The sequence below is a fragment of the Kryptolebias marmoratus genome, linkage group LG15 (assembly GCF_001649575.2).
Source record: "Kryptolebias marmoratus isolate JLee-2015 linkage group LG15, ASM164957v2, whole genome shotgun sequence".
Taxonomy (NCBI): Eukaryota; Metazoa; Chordata; class Actinopteri; order Cyprinodontiformes; family Rivulidae; genus Kryptolebias; species Kryptolebias marmoratus.
The window spans coordinates 32,241,970-32,261,752 of NC_051444.1; the positions used below are offsets into that span (position 1 = coordinate 32,241,970).

A 19,783-nucleotide genomic window follows, 5' to 3' on the forward strand; every position below is an offset into this window, starting at 1 on the left:
CTAGAAGTGCAAAGCTGGTTCAATTCAATCTATTCAATTTGATGGAGCTTGAGCGTTTTTTTTTGTTGTTGTTGTTTTTTTTGTTTTTTTTTTTACAAAAAATGTGCTAAAAGTTTAGTTTCTATATGTTTAAAACTGATAGACAAACCCCCTAAACATTGCACCTGCAACTGTAGCAAAAGGTTGTTCTACAAAGTATTGACTCAGAGGGGTGAATACAAATGCCAACCACACTTTCAGATTTTAATTTGTTAAAAAAAAAAAAAAAAAGAGAGAGAGAGACATAAGAAAATCAGAGAAAATCCTATATCACTTTCTTTCCACGTCACAAATATCTACCACATTGTGTTGGTCTGTCACATAAAATCACAGTAAAAAACTTGGAAGTTTGTGGTTGGAATGTGACTAAATGTGAAAAAAGTTCAAGAGGGATAAAGGCTTTCAAAGCACTGTGCGTCAGCTATAAAATTCAAACAAATCTTTCATCTGCTTATGTTACAATTTTCTTTTCTGAAGAATGTGGAACATATTTTTACCAAAGAACTAGAGATTGTTGGCAAAAAATAACATTTAAGGTAATTGTTAGACATTTAGAACCATTTACTTTATCCAAGAGGAGATAAATGTTCAAAATACAAAAACTTCTAATAGATAGAAACATTGTTTATATGATTAAATGTTTGTTTTCCAGATTTCTTTGTATTAAATATTACGCCTGTTTGCATATTTGGTGGATTTTATGTGACTGGAGGACGAACATGTTGATGTGTGTCTTACCTGGAGGCATCAAAGCTGTCGTAGGAGCCCACGGTGTAATGTCTGAAGAGCTTCCGTCTGTCAGCGCGGTCTGCTCGGGAATCTGCCAAGATCACAGCAGAATCAGGTCAGTACCCACATTTATGTGAATGCCACATGGTAGCTCCGGGGTTTCTATGAAAAATAACTTAAAATGAGCTTTCACACCTGCAATAAGGATGAAGGTTGAACATACAGGCCTGCATTTCACAACTCACACATATTTATCATCTTCTGAAATATGTGACCCATGCTGGCAAAATGAGTCGGAATGAGAACAGGCTGCATGCAAAAAAAGTAAAAATGTTAAATTTTTGCTATAATTGAAATCTGTGTATAAAGACTGAGTCCATAAAAACACCATATAACAATTGCAGTAACTAAAATTGCATATAATCATTCTAATCTACCATTTAATCAAAGTTTTCTAATAGGTATGTCTTTAGAAATAATCCTTTTAATTCTAACACCTAAAGCTTTCTTTAAAAATGACAATTTTTCTTTGTTGGCTGCTGCAGCGCGAGGAAATTCCTTCGTAAATTGTTTGTGGTCATTGTGAAGCTTGGGGATTTCCATTTTTAAATATATATTTTTAACTTTATCACAGTTAAATACATTACAGCCACAAACTTCAAAGTATTTTTCCAGAATTTGTGCAGACTAACACAAGATAGTCATAGATGATTGTGCATAATTGTGAAGTGAAAGGAAAAAAGACTCATGGTTTTTAACATTTTTTTTCTTTCTTTTTTTTTTACAAATAAAAATATGAAAAGTGTGGACAGCATATGTACGTATTCATCTCAATACTTTGTGGAACCACCTTTTCTGCAATTACCATTGCAAGTTTTTTGAGGTTTGTCTCTACCATCTTTGCACTTCTAGAGACTGAACAACAACTGCAGTTCAGTCAGATTGGATGAAGAACATCTGTAAACAGCAGTTTCCAAGTCTTGTCACAGATTCTCAATTAAATTTAGGTTTGGACTTTGACTGGTCCATTCTAACACATGAATATGCTTGGATCTGACCCATTCCACTGTAGTTCTGGATGGATGTTCTGGGTCGTTGTCCTGCTGGGGGGTGAACCTCTGTCCCAGTCTCAAGTTGGTTGAAGCTTCTGATAGGTTTTCTTCCTAAATTGCCTTGTCAACAATAAACTTCTTCTTTTCTCTTTTCCAAAAATACCAGATTATTGGAGTGCAGAATTAACAGATGTCCCACCTGAGCTGTGAATCTCTGCAGCTCCTCCAGAGTTACTGTGGCCTTCTTGGCTGCTTCTCAGATTAATGCTCTCCTTGCCCCTTCTGTCAGTTTAGGTGAACAGCCATGTCTCAGTAAGTTTACAGCTGTACCATTCTCTTTCTGTTCTCAGAGGATGGATTGAACAGTGGCTCTGTGAAATGCTCAAAGCTTGGGATATTGTTTTATAACCTAAACCTGCTTCAAACTTCTCAACAACTTTATCTCTGATCTGTTTGGTGTGTTCCTGGTCTACATGATGCTGTTAGATAACTAATGTTCTGTAACAAACCTCTAAATCCTTTACAGAACAGCTGGATTTATACTGAGAAGTAATTCCAGACAGGTGGCTCTGTTTACTAATTAGGTGACTTCTAAAGGTAACAGGTTGAACTAAACTTTAGTGATCGCTCAAAGGAGAGGGGCTGAAAAGTAATTCAAACCACACTTTTCTGATTTTTTTTGTAAAATTTTTGGAAACCATGTATAATTTTCCTTCTTCTCAATTATGCACTACTTGACCATTTGTATTCACAGTAAAATACTTGGACGTTTGTGGTTGTACTGTGACAAAATGTAGAAAATTTCAAGTGGTGTGAAGACTTACAAGACACTGTAAGGTATTTTTTTGTCTTTTAAATGAAACATGCTAAATGATTCCTTCATGTGCCAGTCTGTCAGGTCAATTGGTGCTTTATTGTGTTGGCACCTGATTAAAGCCTCCTATGTCAACCTTTTCACAGATTAAGATCCATCTATCCATCAAATTTTTCATTTCTCCTTTCTGAGTTGTGGGAAGCTAGTGCCTATGTTTTGCGTACTTACCTTTATTTCAGACACAATATATGATCCATGTATAAAACAAACAACAAGAACACAGAGTTAAAAAGCTTTAATATAAAGCGCTCAAATGCCATTGAGCGTCTAAACAACCCGTGACGTTACTAAAGTCGGGAAAATAACATGTCCGTCTCAGTCCACACATATTGATCTAGGTCCGTTTCTCCCGCTCTCTCTACCAAGAAGCAGTGGCGCGTGCCTGAGACATCACCAGCGATACTAGGGTATCTTAAAGATACAGTACACAATTACGGCTGTTACAGCAGGTAAGCACACCTGCGTCTACAAATATTTGACTTGCACTACTCCATCGAGGTACCCTCAGAAGCATCCGCCTGCCATCATAATATGCCACATTCAGTCTATGCATACTGTTCCTTTTATAAAGTCACCACAGGTGAGAGGTATACATAGGAGTACAGTAGGCCTTAAAGAGTTTGATCTTAACAGATGTTGAGCACATTCCTACGGATCAGAATATTAGCTTGACCATAAAGCATACAACATTGTCTGTAAATTTCGCTATCATCTGACAGGTCTGCAGTCACATAGTGCCCCAAGTATGTACATTTGTCTGACATTCAGCCTCTTGCCATACAGAAAGAAGTCAGGGAACATCAACTTGGAGTTCTCTCTGCTCCGCACAATCATGATACTGCTTCTCTTAGAATTATTTTTATCAAAATCTCTTCCATTTCTGGAGCACACTTGCAGCAGCTCTTGTAGGCCAGTAGTATAAAGACAAAAGAAGTACAAAATCATCAGCATACATTAAATTGTTAATTATCCTGTTACCAACACTACAGCCTGTTCCACAGTCATTTAAAAGTTTTGACAAATCGTCCATGTACACATTGAATAAAAAGGGAGACAGGATGCTACCCTGTTTCACACCATTTGAAACACCTAAAGGATCTGATAAAGAGTTCAGCTATTTTACATACATTAGCGGATTTTCATACCAAAAAACAAGAATCCTCACCAAACATTTGGGGACACCACTCTTACAACCTATAAAGTAACTTTTCATGATTCATATAATTAAAGGCCTTTGAGGCAGCAATAAAACACATAAAATGGTGGTGCTGTGTTTATTGCATAGATCTAAAATTTCTTTTAAAGCAAAGATACACAAGTATGTTCCATTTTTCATTTAAAACCAAACTGATTGTTAGAAGTCAGCAAAAACCTTTCCAGTTTGTTTAAAATAGCCCTCCCCAGTACTTTAGGCAAGGTGCTGACCAGAGCTATAGGCTTATAATTATCTTTACTGTTAATTTTACTAGCTTTATCTTACACAATTGGAACTAAAACCACAGACAATAATTTGTCAGGTAACACTCCATAACACTCCATAACTCCATAACACTCCAAAACATATGGCAATCAGAGGTTACATTTTCCTGCTTGCATGTTTAGATGCTCAGCAGATACCTTATCTGACCCACATGCCTTGTTGTTATCCAGCTCATCACAATCTCATAGACTTCTTGTGGGGACAGCCACATTCTCATTCCTTTCAATATTGCCAGCAATAAATGACTTAATTTTAACAGCAAAAAATATTATAATAATGTTTCTACCATAACTTAGTAATCTACTCTGCTCCACTCACACCATCAATATGTGTTGGTAAAGATATTTATTTTCATTCATTATTTTAATTTCTTTCCAAAAATCTGTAGGACAATTGCTTTGTAACTTCCTTGCCAGTAATTCAGCCCTGAGAGAATTCTCATGTCTTCTAATGAACCGTGGGGCATATTTAAAGTTTGAATTTGCTTTCTTCATACACACAAATAGACAACCCCATTTGGGTCTACCTGATTCAACCCAGGCTTTAAAGGCCCTTCTTGCCTCAGAATGAATGACCTTAACATACTCCTTCCAGCCTAATTTAGCTTTGTACTTCTTATTCTTACACAGATGTTGACATGAGATAAGGAGAGAATCCACAATTTTATCATACAGTGAGCACAATTCAGCTCGATGTTGCAGATTTTGACAATTAATATCACTGCAAGTTACAGCAAATTTAGGCAGCTCAATTTTGCTCAACCTGGTCTCACACTGGGTGAAATATGTACGGATATCCTCTTCCGTTACAGTGGACCAACTAATTTTTACTTCTGCATATCATAGTTTACAGATGTAAGAGATGGCACATTGCCCATATTTATAGAAAAATAAATTGAATAATATTTTTGCACATTTAGGCCTTTAATTATGTTAATTTTAATTTATTTTTTAATTTCCACACAGACTGCTGACAGTGAGGTTTTTTTTATTGTTTCAGATGGTTTTCTGTTTGTTTGTTTGTTTTTTTTAAATAAAACTTATGACCCTTGTTGTACAACAGTGATTCTCAACTGGTGGATTCCAACCCACTCGTGGGCATTTGCCTGGGCAAAAAAATGTTAAAAACAAAACAAAACAAAAAATTCTGATTGTTATATCAGTCTTGGGCAATGCTTGAAAAAGGGACTGTATAACTTGAATTAGACATTGTTATTATATATTCAATGGGTGGACACTCAGCTAAAGCTCCATAATTTGAGTTTTCTCACTACTTTTTTAATTTATGTTTGTTCGTAAAAGCACTATAGAGTCTGTTGAAATATAAATAAATAAATGGTGAATTTACTGAAATGAAGAGTTTAGGTTTAAATTAAAATGCAGGTATTCGAGAATAAAAAGAAAATTTTCCCTCTAACAGCTACTTGCTGATGATTTTGGTTTATTATTAAACTTGTTTTTACAACTTGACAAATTGTAAACATTAACAAAGTAATCATTTGATTTACATCAACAACTGATTAACTTATGAAGCCAATCTAATTCAAGATGGTCCCTACAGCCAAAAAAAAGTGGTTTTACCTCAGTCAATTTTACAAATACTGGGCTAAAATAGGTGCGGTTGTAGCTAAAAGTCATTCACAAGTCATACTCCACGTTGTGCAACATTGTGCAAAACTACTGCTTAAAACCTCAGCAAAAACCTTTGAAGTCAACACTTTTTGTTAGCAAAATATATCACGAACAACTGGATGGGGTTTAATAAAATTTTCAGAAACTATTCTTTGGAGTCAGTCCAATTTAAAATGGACTGACTGTACAGCTAATCAACAATAGCAAACATAAAAAATGGCTATAATCTATTTTTTTTTTTTACAAATGTTGAACTAAATTTTGATGTGGTAGTAGCTGTCATTCACACTACTAACAACATTAAATAAAGATGCACTGTAACTTTACCACTTTACCAAGCTTTATTTTCTGAAGTGCCAAAACACAAGCTGAACTTGTGCAAACCATATGCCCACCCGGTTTATGTCCCTGTCATGTGTTTGTCCGAATAAGCATTATCTTCTTACCCCTTTCTCACCTTCTCAGTCCTTCCTTCACATTTTCTCTTACACCAGCTGTCATACTTTTTTAGAAACTCCATCACCTCCAATTTAGAGCTTGTTCTCTTTGCAGGAACATTTTTTTTCTGATTTGGATGTGAGGATGTGGCTGCAAGGAAAGGATTGAGTGACAGGGTCAGAATCCTCTTTTTGTACTTCTCTTTTTCTTGTCTTTTTGGTGAAAATAAAGAACAAAATCTTGTGTGTGAGAAGGAATAAACAGCATCATCACACTCCATAGCAACAGCTATGTGTGTGTGTGCATGTGTGCATCTAGCTGGTTGCTATGGTCACAGATCAATATAGATGCAGCAGGAGTGTATCACATGATAAGAACACAGTTCCTCGGATCTGTGTGAAAACAAGAGCTGCAGCTCCATCTGGAGTTGCACCGTTGTTCTGTCAGCTGTTTTTGCAGCCAGTGTGTGTGTGTGTATGTGTGTGTGTGTGTGTGTGTGTGTGTGTGTACTAATGGACTTTGTTGGTCCACCTCTCGCTCCCTTTAGGCCTTTCATCCCCCCTTCCCCCAACACAGAATCACACGTTTTCTTTATTTCTTTCAGTCAAATGTTATCTTGCAGCACAAGGGAGATACATGAGAATGAGATGAGGGAATTGGCTCAGCAGCACTTTGTCAAATGGGACATACTGAAATAAAGGAACAATCTGGTGATTTTTAAAGTGAGGTTTTCTCAAATAGTTATCAGTATCTCCTGATCAGTCATAGAACACAGAGTATGGCGAAAAAGGCAGAAATTTACCTCCAGGCCCTTAGGCTAAATACTTAGCCAAACCAAGGCCCGATTTAAAAAAAATTTAGGCTTTCAAAACAACTTTTTCCCCCTGAAAAACAACATACCATAAAGTAGCAGAAATGAAACCTTTACACTTTTGCATGATAATATTTCTTGTTCATGTTACTATGTGAACATCAGTCTCCTAAGGCTGCTGAATGAATCAGTCTGCCAGGAGTTGAGTAAACTACTGGAATAGAAATGGGTGATCAGGATTTATGACCCCCATCTTGCTAGGTGCCACATCTATCACTCTGCATTTTTTACAAGTCAAAGCTGCACCACACTTCCACTGCACTTTAGGTACTTTACACGTCTACTTGAAGTAGTATCTCACTGAGCCGCCACTGTTGGGAGACTAGTTTGTGACTCAAAATTTAGATATACACTGCTCAAAAAAAAAACCACATCCTAGACCTGAATGAATGAAATATTCTCATTGAATACTTTCTTCTGTACAAAGTTGAATGTGCTGACAACAAAATCGCACAAAAATCATCAATGGAAATCAAATTTATTAACTAATGGAGGCCGGGCTTTGGAGTCACGCACAAAATTAAAATAGAAAAACACACAACAGGCTGATCCAACTTCGATGTAATGTCCTTAAAACACGTCAAAATCAGGCTCAGTGTTGTATGCGGCCTCCACATGCCTGTATGACCTCCCTACAACGCCTGGGCATGCTCCTGATGAGGTGGCGGATGGTCTCCTGAGGGATCTCCTCCCAGACCTGGACTAAAGCATCCGCTGACTCAAGGACAGTCTGTGGTGCAACGTGACTGTTACGACTGGCTCAGGGTCGTAATAAAAATGTGAAACAATGCCGTGGTTAAAGTGCATACAAATAAATGTTTATTAACAAAAACAACTGAGGGGAACTGAGGCCTGGCCACCAAACATCCCAAGCGGCAGAGTGGACGCTGAGGGCAACCAGCGACGCAGAAGACGGAGACAGCCAGGTTAAAGTACTCTGCACCAAATGAACGAATCAGCAGCACCTGTAAAGGGGAGGAGCACAAAAACAGACAAGCCCTGCAACCCAAGCCCAACAAGGCTCAGGGCCGTAACACCCCCACCCATAAAAACAGGTTCCTATAGGGAACCCTGCTCCTGTCTAACTCACCATGTGTAACAAACCCAGCCACCATTAAGATGTTGCTTTTACCACCAGTTGTACTTAGCCTGGTTGACATGTAATGCAGAGGTTCTCTCCTCCTCACTCCACTCTCCAAACCAGCAACTGGTGCACTCAGAAGCTCTTTTAAGGACAGGAAAAGGAAACAAAGAGGGAAAACAAGCACAAAACAGGCTAGTAAACTGGAGCGCGAGATAACGCATCAGCTACGACATTTTTTTTCCCTTTAATGTATTGAATAGTCAGATTGTAGGACTGCAGGAACAACGACCAGCGAATCAATCGCTGATTTGGACATTTCAGGGAAGACAAGAACGTCACTGGATTGTGATCTGTAAACACCACAACGTTAGTGCCACCACTTAAATGAACATCAAAATGTTTCAGGGCTAAGATCAAAGCAAACGTCTCTTTCTCAATCACCGAGTAGTTCAATTGGTGCTTTTTTAACTTCTTTGAAAAATAACTCACCGACCTGCCAATACCCAGATCATCAGTCTATGTAAGGACAGCTCCGGCACCCACGTGACTGGTGTCCACATAAAGCTGGAACGGACGGTTAAGATGTGGTACAGCCAATACAGGAGCAGCACAGAGGAGTCTTTTCACCTGCTCAAAAGCCTGCTGACAAAGGGAAGACCATTCAAACTTTACATCCTTACACAGCAAATTTGTTAGCGGTGCCACCACAGATGAAAAGTTTCGGCAAAAACATCTGTAGTATCCTACTAGCCCAAGAAAACGCATTAGTTCCCTTTTCGTAGCCGGAACAGGAAACTGCTCTACCGCCTGAACCTTCGCTGCAACAGGGCGGACCTCACCCTGGCCAACCACACGACCTAAATAGGTAACAGTCGCCCTTCCAAATTCACATTTGGCTAGGTTGACTGTTAACCTCGCTCCCGCCAAACGAGTGAAAAGCTCCCAGATGCGCTCCACATGCTCTTCCCACGTATCAGAGTACACCACCACGTCGTCCAAGTAGACCGCACACCCAGTCATGTAACCAACCACTCTGTTCATTAATCTTTGAAATGTCGCTGGCGCATTTCTCAGGCCAAACAGCATCACCGTGTAAGAAAACAAGCCTGTAGGAGTAACAAATGCAGACACTTCACGTGCGTGTTTTGTCAAAGGCACCTGCCAGTAACCCTTTAGGAGGTCAAACTTACTAACAAAGTTAGCAGAACCCACCTGGTCAACGCAATCATCCATTCTTGGCAACGGGAAACAATCTGGTTTTGTGACAGCGTTAAGCTTGCGAAAATCAGAGCAGAAACGTAGGGTATTATCAGGCTTGGGGACCAGAATACATGGAGATGCTCAACTGGACATACTCTGTTCTGCAATCCCATTACGAAGCATGTAATCTACTTCTGCATCCAGATGCTTACGCTTTTCCAGATTCACCCTGTAAAACCGTTGTTTTATTGGTTTAGCATCTCCCACATCCACATCGTGTTCAATCAGATGTGTGCGACCTGGCGTGTCCGAAAACAAACAAGGAAATTCACCTATTAACTCTGCTAACTGTTTAGCACGACCTGCAGGTAAGTGAACCAATAACGTGTCCAATTTACCCAAAGTTTCAGAGTTTTTAAGACGCCCATGAATCAGAGCGCTGTCCAATTCATCCATGCCACTGTCATTCCCCGCAGGTGACAGTGCGCTGTCCATGGTGCTGAACGTCTTGCTCCCCCCAGCAAGGCTGTTTACAGCACACGCCGGAGCAACGCCATTACACTGTGGCTGAAATAAATCATCATGAGCATAATATGGTTTTAATATGTTAACATGACGCAACTGGCTTTTCTTTCTCCGCTCTGGCATTGATATTAAGTAATTCTGGTTGGAAACCCTCTCCAGAACTGTATATGGACCAGCGAATCTCGCCTGGAAAGGGAAAGGAGAGGTCGTGACTGGGCACAAAGCCAACACTTGATCACCAGGCAGAAATGAGCGCGCCTCAGCACGGCGATCAAACAGGCTTTTCATTTTCCTCTGTGCTTCAGTTAGCTTCTCTTTAGCAAGTTCCCGCCCCAGATACAAGCATCTTCTGAAACCATTTACATAATCCAACAAGTTTGTCGGTGGAACAGACTCTTTAAGTCCGTCCGCCACCACCGCCAACGGACCCTTCACGTTGTGTGCAAAAACCAATTCGTTTGGGCTAAACCCGGTGCTTTCCTGGGTTACCTCCCTGGCGGCCAGCATCAGCCATGGCAAACCTTCCTCCCAATCGCCCGCCAGTTCTGTACAGTAAGACGTTGGTGGATGGAGCGAGACATGATGTCCCAGATGTGCTCAATCAGATTCAGGTCTGGGGAACGAGTGGGCCAGTCCATACCTTCAAAGCCTTCATCTTGCAGGAACTGCTGACACACTCCAGCCACATGAGGTCTAGCATTGTCCTGCATGAGGAGTAACCCAGGGCCAACCGCACCAGCATATGGTCTCACAAGGGGTCTAAGGATCCCACCTCGGTACCTAATGGCAGTCATGCTACCGCTGGCGAGCACATGGAGGGCTGTGCGGCCCTCCAAAGAAATGCCACCCCACACCATTACTGACCCACTGCCAAACCGGTTATGCTGAAGGATGTTGCAGGACGCAGATCGCTCTCCACAGCGTCTCCAGACGCTGTCACATATGTCACATATGCTCAGTGTGAACCTGATTTCGTCTGTGAAGAGCACAGGGCGCCAGTGGCGAATTTGCCAATCCTGGTGTTCTCTGGCAAATGCCAAGCGTCCTGCACGGTGTTGGGCTGTGAGCAAAACCCCCATCTGTGGATGTCGGGCCCTCATACCATCCTCATGGAGTCAGTTTCTAACTGTTTGTGCAGACACATGCACATTTGTGGCTCTTCCACAGCTGGAGGTTATTTTGCAGGGCTCTGGCAGTGCTACTCCTGTTTCTCCTTGCACAAAAGTGTAGGTAGCAGTCCTGCTGCTGGGTTGTTGCCCTCCTACGGCCTCCTCCACTTCTGCTGGTGTACTGGCCTGTCTCCTGGTAGCACCTCCAGTGTCTGGACACTACGCTGACAGACAGCAAACCTTCTTGCCACAGCTCGCATTGATGTGCCATCCTGGATGAACGGCACTACCTGAGCCACTTGTGTGGGTTGTAGAGTCTGTCTCATGCTACCATGAGTGTGAAAGTACCACCAACATTCAAAAGTGACCAAAACATCAGCCAGAAAGCATAGGTACTGAGAAGTGGTCTGTGGTCCCCGCCTGCAGAACCACTCCTTTATTGAGTGTGTCTTACTAATTGCCAATAATTTCCACCTGTTGTCTATTCCATTTGCACAACAACATGTGAAATTGATTGGCAGTTTTACTTGAAGTTATATTGTGTTGTTTAAGTGTTCCTTTATTTTTTTGAGCAGTGTATATAAAAATTGTATATATGTATAAATTGTGTCCTATCGCCCTATTTAATCTCCATATTTGTTCCACATGGGCCACTTTTATCCACTTTCCCTTCAAGCTTGGGTCCTCGACCAGAGGCCTGCAAGCTTGAGGGTTCTACGCAGTATCTTAGCTGTTTCTAGGACTGCAATCTCCTGGACAAAGATCTCTGAGGTTGTTTCTGGGATCTGTTGTAGCCACTATTTTAGTTTGGGGGTCACAGCACCTAGTGTTCCGATGACCATTGAGACCTCGACTTTCCACAACTACTCTATTTCCTCTTTCAGCCCTTGGTATTGCTCAAGCTCCTTCTCCTTCTTCCTGATGTTACAGTCGCTTGGGACTGCTACATTTATCAATCTAAGTCCTGTGCACTGCCTGTGTGTCTGGTCTTAAAGTCTCGTGCTACAGTTCTGTCGACTAGTAGCTGGTGCTTGGCTCCCCTGGTGTTGGTGCCAATTCCCTTCTGTGCCTCGCTCATGTATTAACCCATGTGCCTATTCATCTTAGCCACTATGATGCCTGATAGGTGCTTCCATGTTGTATAGAGGCAGGTGATTGGCCGGTATTTGGAAGGAATTGCTTCATGATCAATACTGTCCGGCCTTGGGTCAACCGCTCAGGTGGGTCCCTTCTATCAGTAGCTGGTTCATTTGTCCTGCTGGGTGTTCATGGAGTCACTTTCTTCAGCCTGTAGGTGTGGATCATGTCAGGCCTTGGTGCAGTCCAGCTTTTCATTCCTGTATTGGATGTCTGCCACTGTTATGGTTACTGGTTCTTGTGTTCAGATCTCTGAGATTGTGAAGCCATGGGACATTATCATTGTGTGATGCCTCCTCTCCCATATGTTTCTCCAGTATTGCTCAGTCTCAGCTCTGGGTGAATATATTCCTGTGCCATTGAGAGTACACTGTTTATTCTCCTGGCTTCGTAGTCAATTTGGATGATGGGAACCTATGTTTTTATACATCCCACATCCTTCCCATATAGCCTCTTTATCTAGGCTTGCTCATATAGTAGCATTCTAACAGTGTTGAGTTATCTGCCCCTGTCCGTGAATGCCTTGTTCCAGTAGCCCATTTCTTATCAGAATGTCCCCAACATCTGATGCAAACCTTGTTAATCAGAGTGACGTTCGAGCTGACACTATCGCAAGTGAAAAGATTATTGTACATAAGTATTGCATGTAATTGATGTAATTGCACTGAAGGTGCTAGGTGGCATTTAATGCCCTGATGACTGTGGGATAAAAGCAGTTTTTCAGTCTATTTGTCTCTGCTTTATTGCTCCAGGGTGCACGGAGTCTTATACAATGTTTGTGGCTTTCCTAAGGCTGCAGGAGCTATACAGTTCTTCAGCAGAGGGTAAAGACCCTTCAGTGATCTCCTGAGCAGTCTTAACAATCTCCGGAATTGTTTTCCCTGTTCTGCTGTGCAGCTGGAAAACCACACAGTAGAACAGAATGCTCTTGATAGAGCAACGATAGAAGGACACCAGCAATTTTTGACAGATATTATTCTTCCTGAGAAGAATAACATTTATTCAGGAAGTTTATTCTTCTTGAGAAGAATAACATTTGTCCAAAGAAGGCTCAGCAGAGACTTTATTTCCTGAGAGTCCTCAGGAAATAAAGTCTCTGCTGGGCCTTCTTTGCCAGCTCTGCTGTGTTCACACCCAAGGTCAGGTTCTCTCTGATGTGAACTCTAAGGAAACAAAAGTCTGACAGCCTTTCTACACAGACCCTTGAATGTACATTGGTTAAAAGTCCAATTTCTTTTTCCTGAAAGCCACGACAAGCACCTTGATCTTAGTTGTGTTTAGGAGCAAGTTGTTATCTGTGCACCGCAATGTCAGCTGCTTCACTTCGTCTCTGTAGGCGGACTCATCCCCACCAGAAATGAACCCCACTACAGTGCTGTCATCTCCAAATGACACCATTGCCCATCAGTCTCTGAGAGAGGATGGTATTAAAATCAGAGCTAAAGTCAATGAAGAGGAGATGTGCATAGCTGCCCTGGTGCTCCAAATGGGACAGAGCAGCATAGAGGGCAAAAAGAATAACATTCTCAGTACACCTAATAAACTTGTAACCTAACTGGTGTACGTCGAAGGTAGGAAGAATGATTGACATGATATGTCTCCGGACCAGTCTCTTAAAACAATTAACACTGGGGTGAGTGCTACCGACCAGTAGTCATTTATCCAGGTGGTATGTGATTTTTTTTAGGTAGAGGAATAATGGAACTATGAGGATTTCAGACAGTGTGAAAATGTGGTCTGAAACAGTTACAAGTTGAAGTTCTTCGTAAACACCCCTGCCAACAGCTCCTCAGTCCAGGAACACTCTCAGTTTATCTTGTTCTATGTGGTGACGTTTTCCTCTTCATTTGCCTTAATTTTATTTGAACAGTCTTTTTATCTATTTATCTTTTTTATGTAAACAACACAAAACAATAACAAAAATAAATAAAAAAATACACACTACAGAAATCCCTCCCATCCCACCCCTTCTATATTGGATCTATTACCACAACATGTACCCATGTTGTACTTGTGAAACAACCAATGTAAGTTTCAGGTGTGTGCATATAAAATACAATCAGCATTTGACTGTTACAAAAAATTATCTGCTGAAATGCCTTCAACATAGGATATAAATGGCTTCCAGATATTGTAGAATTTGTTAACAGATCCTTTAACTGTGTATCTTCTCCAAGTGAATGTAACACATAACTTCTCTTAACCAGTGTCCATATACCGGAGGATGTGGATCCTTCCATCTACAAAGAACAAGTCTCCTGGCCAGTAGGAAGCAGAAAGCTAACATAGTTCTCGGATGTTTGTTGAGGTAAGCATCTGCTGGGGCCACCTAAAAGAGAGAGATGAGTGGTGACGGATGTACAGTTTGTCCAAATATTCCCAAAAAAGTGTCAAAGGTAGATTGGCAGTATCCATGTAGCTTTGGACAGGACTAGAATGTGTGTAAAAGTGTTGCTGGTGTTTGTTTACAATGATCATGTCAGATCTAAGTCTATTTTAAACTTGTACAATTTGTCTATGGACCAGTGTAGAAGGTGTACTATCTTGAATTGAACTATTGCATGCCTCAGTCATATTGAGGAGGAATACATATTTTGAATAACCTTTTGCCAAACTAAGTCTGGATTCCTTCAAGTTCATCTCCCACCTGTATTTCAGAGAGTCCAAATTGGTATTATTGTATGAACTAAGCAATGTATAAATTCTACTTATGTAACATTTTGTGTTGGATCTACATGCCAAAATTTTATCTACAAGTGAAGTAGAAGGAGCTATAGAGGAAAACACCCAAAGTTTGACATTACAAAATGTCTCAATTACAAATACCTGAAGAACTGATTTGTGGATATCAAATTTCTGTACCAGCTGTTTAAATGAGGCAAACTTATTGTCTATATAGAGATCATGTAATGAATTTATTCCTTTTAGGGCCTAGGCATTGAAAGCTGTATCCGTCAATGAGGGAGCAAACATGCATGGTCCCACCCCCCTTCTCTCTCCTGAATGAACAAGGAGAAAAAAATCAAACAAATAACCCACACATTCATGCTTGTATAGGGGAACATAACTCTCTGCCTGGGCTCCTGCCTTGCCCAGATAATAATAATAAGCAAAAAAGATTTTCTCATTTTAAAGCACTGATGCTCTTGTATACATCTTTCAGTGTAAATAAAATGTAGGACATGTACTTAACCAAGGTCTGAACATTCACTTTGTAAATCTCACATAAACCTGAAATGTTGTCCCCTGGAATAATGCACCAAATTATATCAAAATATAGAGTGGGGCACGTAATGTATAAAGGTTCAATATAACCTGAGATCCAAAGTGGTCAGGAAGAATTTAGACCTACAGTCATCCTCGGTCCTCACTGTCTTTTGTGATGATCATGTCTGTGTTTCCCATGCCATGCCTCATTGCTGTTGCAATCATGTTCATTCTGGTCACCTGTGTTCCTCCTCTGATTACCTCTCCTACACCTGGGTCACGCCCTATATATTCTCCTCCTGTGCTCTCTTTCAGTGCCAGATTATGAAAGCCTCAAAGCAGGTAATTCTCCAGCGTTCTCGGACTGACTTCCTGTCCCTCGACCCCTTTCACGTTTCTTGGATTTCCCCCAAGCCTTACCCCTGTCGGACACTTGCTGAACTTCGGACTTCTGGACATCGACCCCTGCTTGTTACGTAGACTCTGACTTTTCGCCTGCCCCTTTGGCTTTGTTTCCTGCTTTCGGATCTCCCGGCTTCGACCCCTGCTCGACCGACCACGAGTTAAGTTTTACCCCATCGGCCTACCTTTTGCAAGCGCTGATCCTCGATCTTGTTCCTGAACTCCTCTCGGCCATTGCCCACCACCATCCAGGTCAGTGTAACCTCCTCTGCCAGTTACGACTTCCTGGGTTATGTGTGGTTCACTGAGCTGTCTCCTCTCTTCTCAGAACGGCGATCGGAGATCCATTTGCTACGTGTAGCATTCTGCCTGCTGTCCAATAAAGACAAGTTAACTCCTGTGTTGAGGCTGAATTTCCAGGTCCGCTAACTGATTCTTGTCATCTTTAAAAGGTTTTCAAAGATTTATGTTGAGGAAAAAAAAAAAATCACTAATTGAAAGCCAACAATGTTCTGACTCCAGATGTAAACACTCATTCCTCAGAACTTGAGGACTCCACTAAGGTTGCATATCAGAGAGCCAAAGAACTTCTGACATGTCCTAATTCAGGCTAATCAAGGGTCCAAAGTTCAAATAAAAGAAAGAACAGTCCATGAAACAAATCACAAAACCATTCTCAGAAAGGTAAGTGTTCATCAAATTGATATGGTAACCACAGAAACCTTAGAAGACAAAAGTACCAATCCTATGACATTGTAAAAAAAAAAAAAAGAGTATCTATTCAAACACAGGAAGATGGGAACACAATTCAGAAGTCACAACACCTCAAAACGTCTGATGGAGAGATTTTGTATGATCCCAGCCAGCAAGATATTAATTCTCTCAGACGTGCATTGAAAGCCGTTTGAAGGAAGAATAGGTCCAAGACTATACTTTTTTGGATCAGCCTTTAGTAACATCAGAACTAGGTTCTGAGGATGCACTTAACGCTCAGTTACTCTTTGGCCGAGGACAACTCTGGGATCCAAGCTGAACCCCAATCCCCACAATTTTTGTGCGATCTAACCAAAAAAGGTGCAGCACTGAAGTTTTACTTGCCTCTAACTCTTGAAGAGTTAGACCAAAGTAGAACATATTGGGACTATGAGACAAATTTTGTAGGAACTAGATTGAAATAAAAATGTTTTTCAAAGATAAATTTACTTACAGACCTACACACACAAAACCAGCTTGTTAAATACAAAAGGAGAGGCTCTTCCATTATACTTTTTTTTTTTGAAGTTGTAACATTCTTGTACAATAACCTCATGTTTCCAGCTCAGACAAACATGATATTTATACTAGACTAAAAAGATTTCACCACGGCTCCCTTTAAACAGTTTGAGCTGGTGACTTTTGCTGCTTTAAAGGACATTGTGCATCATATGCTGCCTTCAAATTCACCTTTGGACAGTGTCCCTTCTTGTCCTTTTAAGGTTTCTCATACTCTTGGTCCAATAGTTGTCAGTCTAATTAATGTCCCTTTCATCAGGTTGTGTTGCAGCTGCTTTTAAACATGCTGTGGTACAACCTCTTAAAAAAAACCTTGACCCAATAGTTCTAGCAACCTTTCAACCAATCTCAAAACTGCTGAGACTGTTGGGTCTTTTAAATTCATGATTAAGATCCATCCTTATTCCTTGGCATTTGATTCTAGCAGAGTTAGAGTTAGTATATAGCTGATAGTTTGATCATGTATTTTTGTATTTCATTTAAACTTATCTCATTTAAATATTGAGTTGTAAAGCACTTTGGTCAAGTTTGTTGATTTTATGTGCTGTATAAATAAATTGACATTGACAACTATGTCTGACTAATGATTGCCCACCACCACCAGTTGTGGATGATTGCTTTCGGATAGTTTCATCAAAATCTGTCTACTGGCTTGTGACATATTTTGCTACCAGACAGACAGAGTTGATTTCATTAGTTAATGGCAGAGTTTCAAACACAGATCTTGCACAAACAGCTAGCACTCAAAAGGTAAGTTGGGACTCAGTCTCAGCTACAACCACAACATGTTTTAGATTAATATCTGTAAAATTGACTGTGGACAATGTTTTTTTTATTCTTGTGTTGACTAAGATTGCTTTGCTATGGCAGCCATCTTCACTGGTGTTGACACCAAGAGTTAATCAATTCTACATCCAGTGATTACTTTCTGAGAGTTTCATTAAAATTCATTCAGTAGTTCATCAGATAATTTGTCAACAGTACAAGAGAACAAACACACACATATGAACCGTGGACTTGACTAAAGCTGCCTCTGAATAGGTCATTGCTAGCCACCACGCTGTGCTCTCTTTTTCTAACAGGCTTCCTCTGCGGTCAGACCCTGGGGCAGTTTGGATGCTGCGTAGCAGGAGCAAGGGTTCCTGCGCCAATGGCCTTAGGGTAAACTTTAAAGTAAGCCATGCAGAAGAAGGCAAACTGCAAAAATGGAAGAACAAGATTATATTACACTAAGAAAGAATGAAGTTGAAGCTGTTTTGGTCAAACCTTAAAATAACATTATGCACAATCTCATGGAAAATTGAGAGATGTGATGCTCGTATATGTTGTAAATGACTATGTATCCAGGGAGACTGCTTCATTGTTGCTTTAGTAGACTCTTCACAGGTCTGAGGAAGAAACTGTTTGAGTCTGCTGGTGTGGGCTTGCATGTTTCTGAGCCTGCTGGAGGAGAGGCTTGTGAACAGAGTGTCCTGGGTGGGTGGGGTCATTACAGATCTCTGTTACCTACCGGAGTAGGGTGCTCTGGTAGATCTTGTTCAGGCAGGGCAGTGGGAAGCCTAAAATTCACTGAACTCTCTTAATGACCTGCTCCAGCTGTCTTTTCTCTGTTGCAGTGCAGCTGGTATACCACACTGTGCATCCATATGTCAAGACACTCTCTATGATGCAGTGTAAAAGTTCTTCAGCTGAATTGGGAGAAGTTCATTTCTTCCCAATGTTCTCAGAAAGTAGACGCTGCTGCACTTTTTTTGATGATGTGGGTGGTGTTCACCATCCAGCCCAAGTCCTCTGAGATGTGAAGTCAGAGGAACTTGAAGTTTGTAAAGTGCTCCTCCTCTTCTTCGTTGATCTGCAGTCCTGTGTTGTAGTGTTGAGGTTGAGGTAGTTGTCTCTGCACCAGGCCAATATCTGAACCCAGGGTTTCCTGACCCGGCTGCCAGGCTAAGGTCCGCTTGTTTAAAATAAATATGTCATTTTTTATAATCGTTTTTTTTTTCCACCAGGTCCCCCCAAAACGCTACCTTTATCTACCTCACCGCGCGAGGGTGCGTCCGCCAACAGTGACAGTCCCCGCACAGGTGTCGCATCGTGCACCTTTTATAACTTGGTGTGGACCGTGTGCGCCACGCTCCATTTAACCATCTGCTCTCTTTTTTACCGTATTTCCACTGGTTACGTAGCGTACTGCCCCCTGTCTTTTTAGAGAATACCACACCGACGTAAGCACCAAGTATAAATGCCTACACCGCATGCTCAGGTCCCCGCGCTGTTCAAGGAGCCCTGCGCGACTCTGAGCCCTGAGGCCGAGTCTCATTCAGCTACCTGGAGTTAGCATGTTGTCAGAGCCACAGTAATAAACATCAATCGAGCGGGTTTAATCAAAAATGGTTAGTTGAGCCAAAATTCAGCAGGTGGCTTCACAAGACCAAATACGGTAAGCATGTTTTGTACTTTTGAAAATATTATCCTTGTTTAACAGTAAAATTATGCAATTAAATTCAGCATTAGATATGCACAGTACAGTACAGCATCTCTCTATTTTTCAGAGTTCTCTGTTCTTATTCATTGGCCTGGAAGTGAGACGTGTGTTGGTGCTTTGTTTGCACTTTTTCATTTATGTTAATTTAATTTATTTGTAAATGTGACTTAAATTAGGATTTAAATTAGGTGCAATCAATTAGTATTTATTTTACTTGTATTTTTGTTTAAAAAAGTATTGTAAAACTGTAG

General features: G+C 40.8%; 1 protein-coding gene across 1 annotated transcript in view; it reads right to left on the reverse strand.

The window, feature by feature from the left end:
* shank2b (SH3 and multiple ankyrin repeat domains 2b) overlaps positions 1 to 19,783 on the reverse strand; it is a 370,640-nt gene that overhangs the window by 131,358 nt on the left and 219,499 nt on the right. The window contains exon 12 of the mRNA XM_025008967.2: positions 778 to 859. Within this exon, the coding sequence (XP_024864735.1) occupies positions 778 to 859 (82 nt within the window). The remainder of the gene's footprint in view (positions 1 to 777; positions 860 to 19,783) is intronic.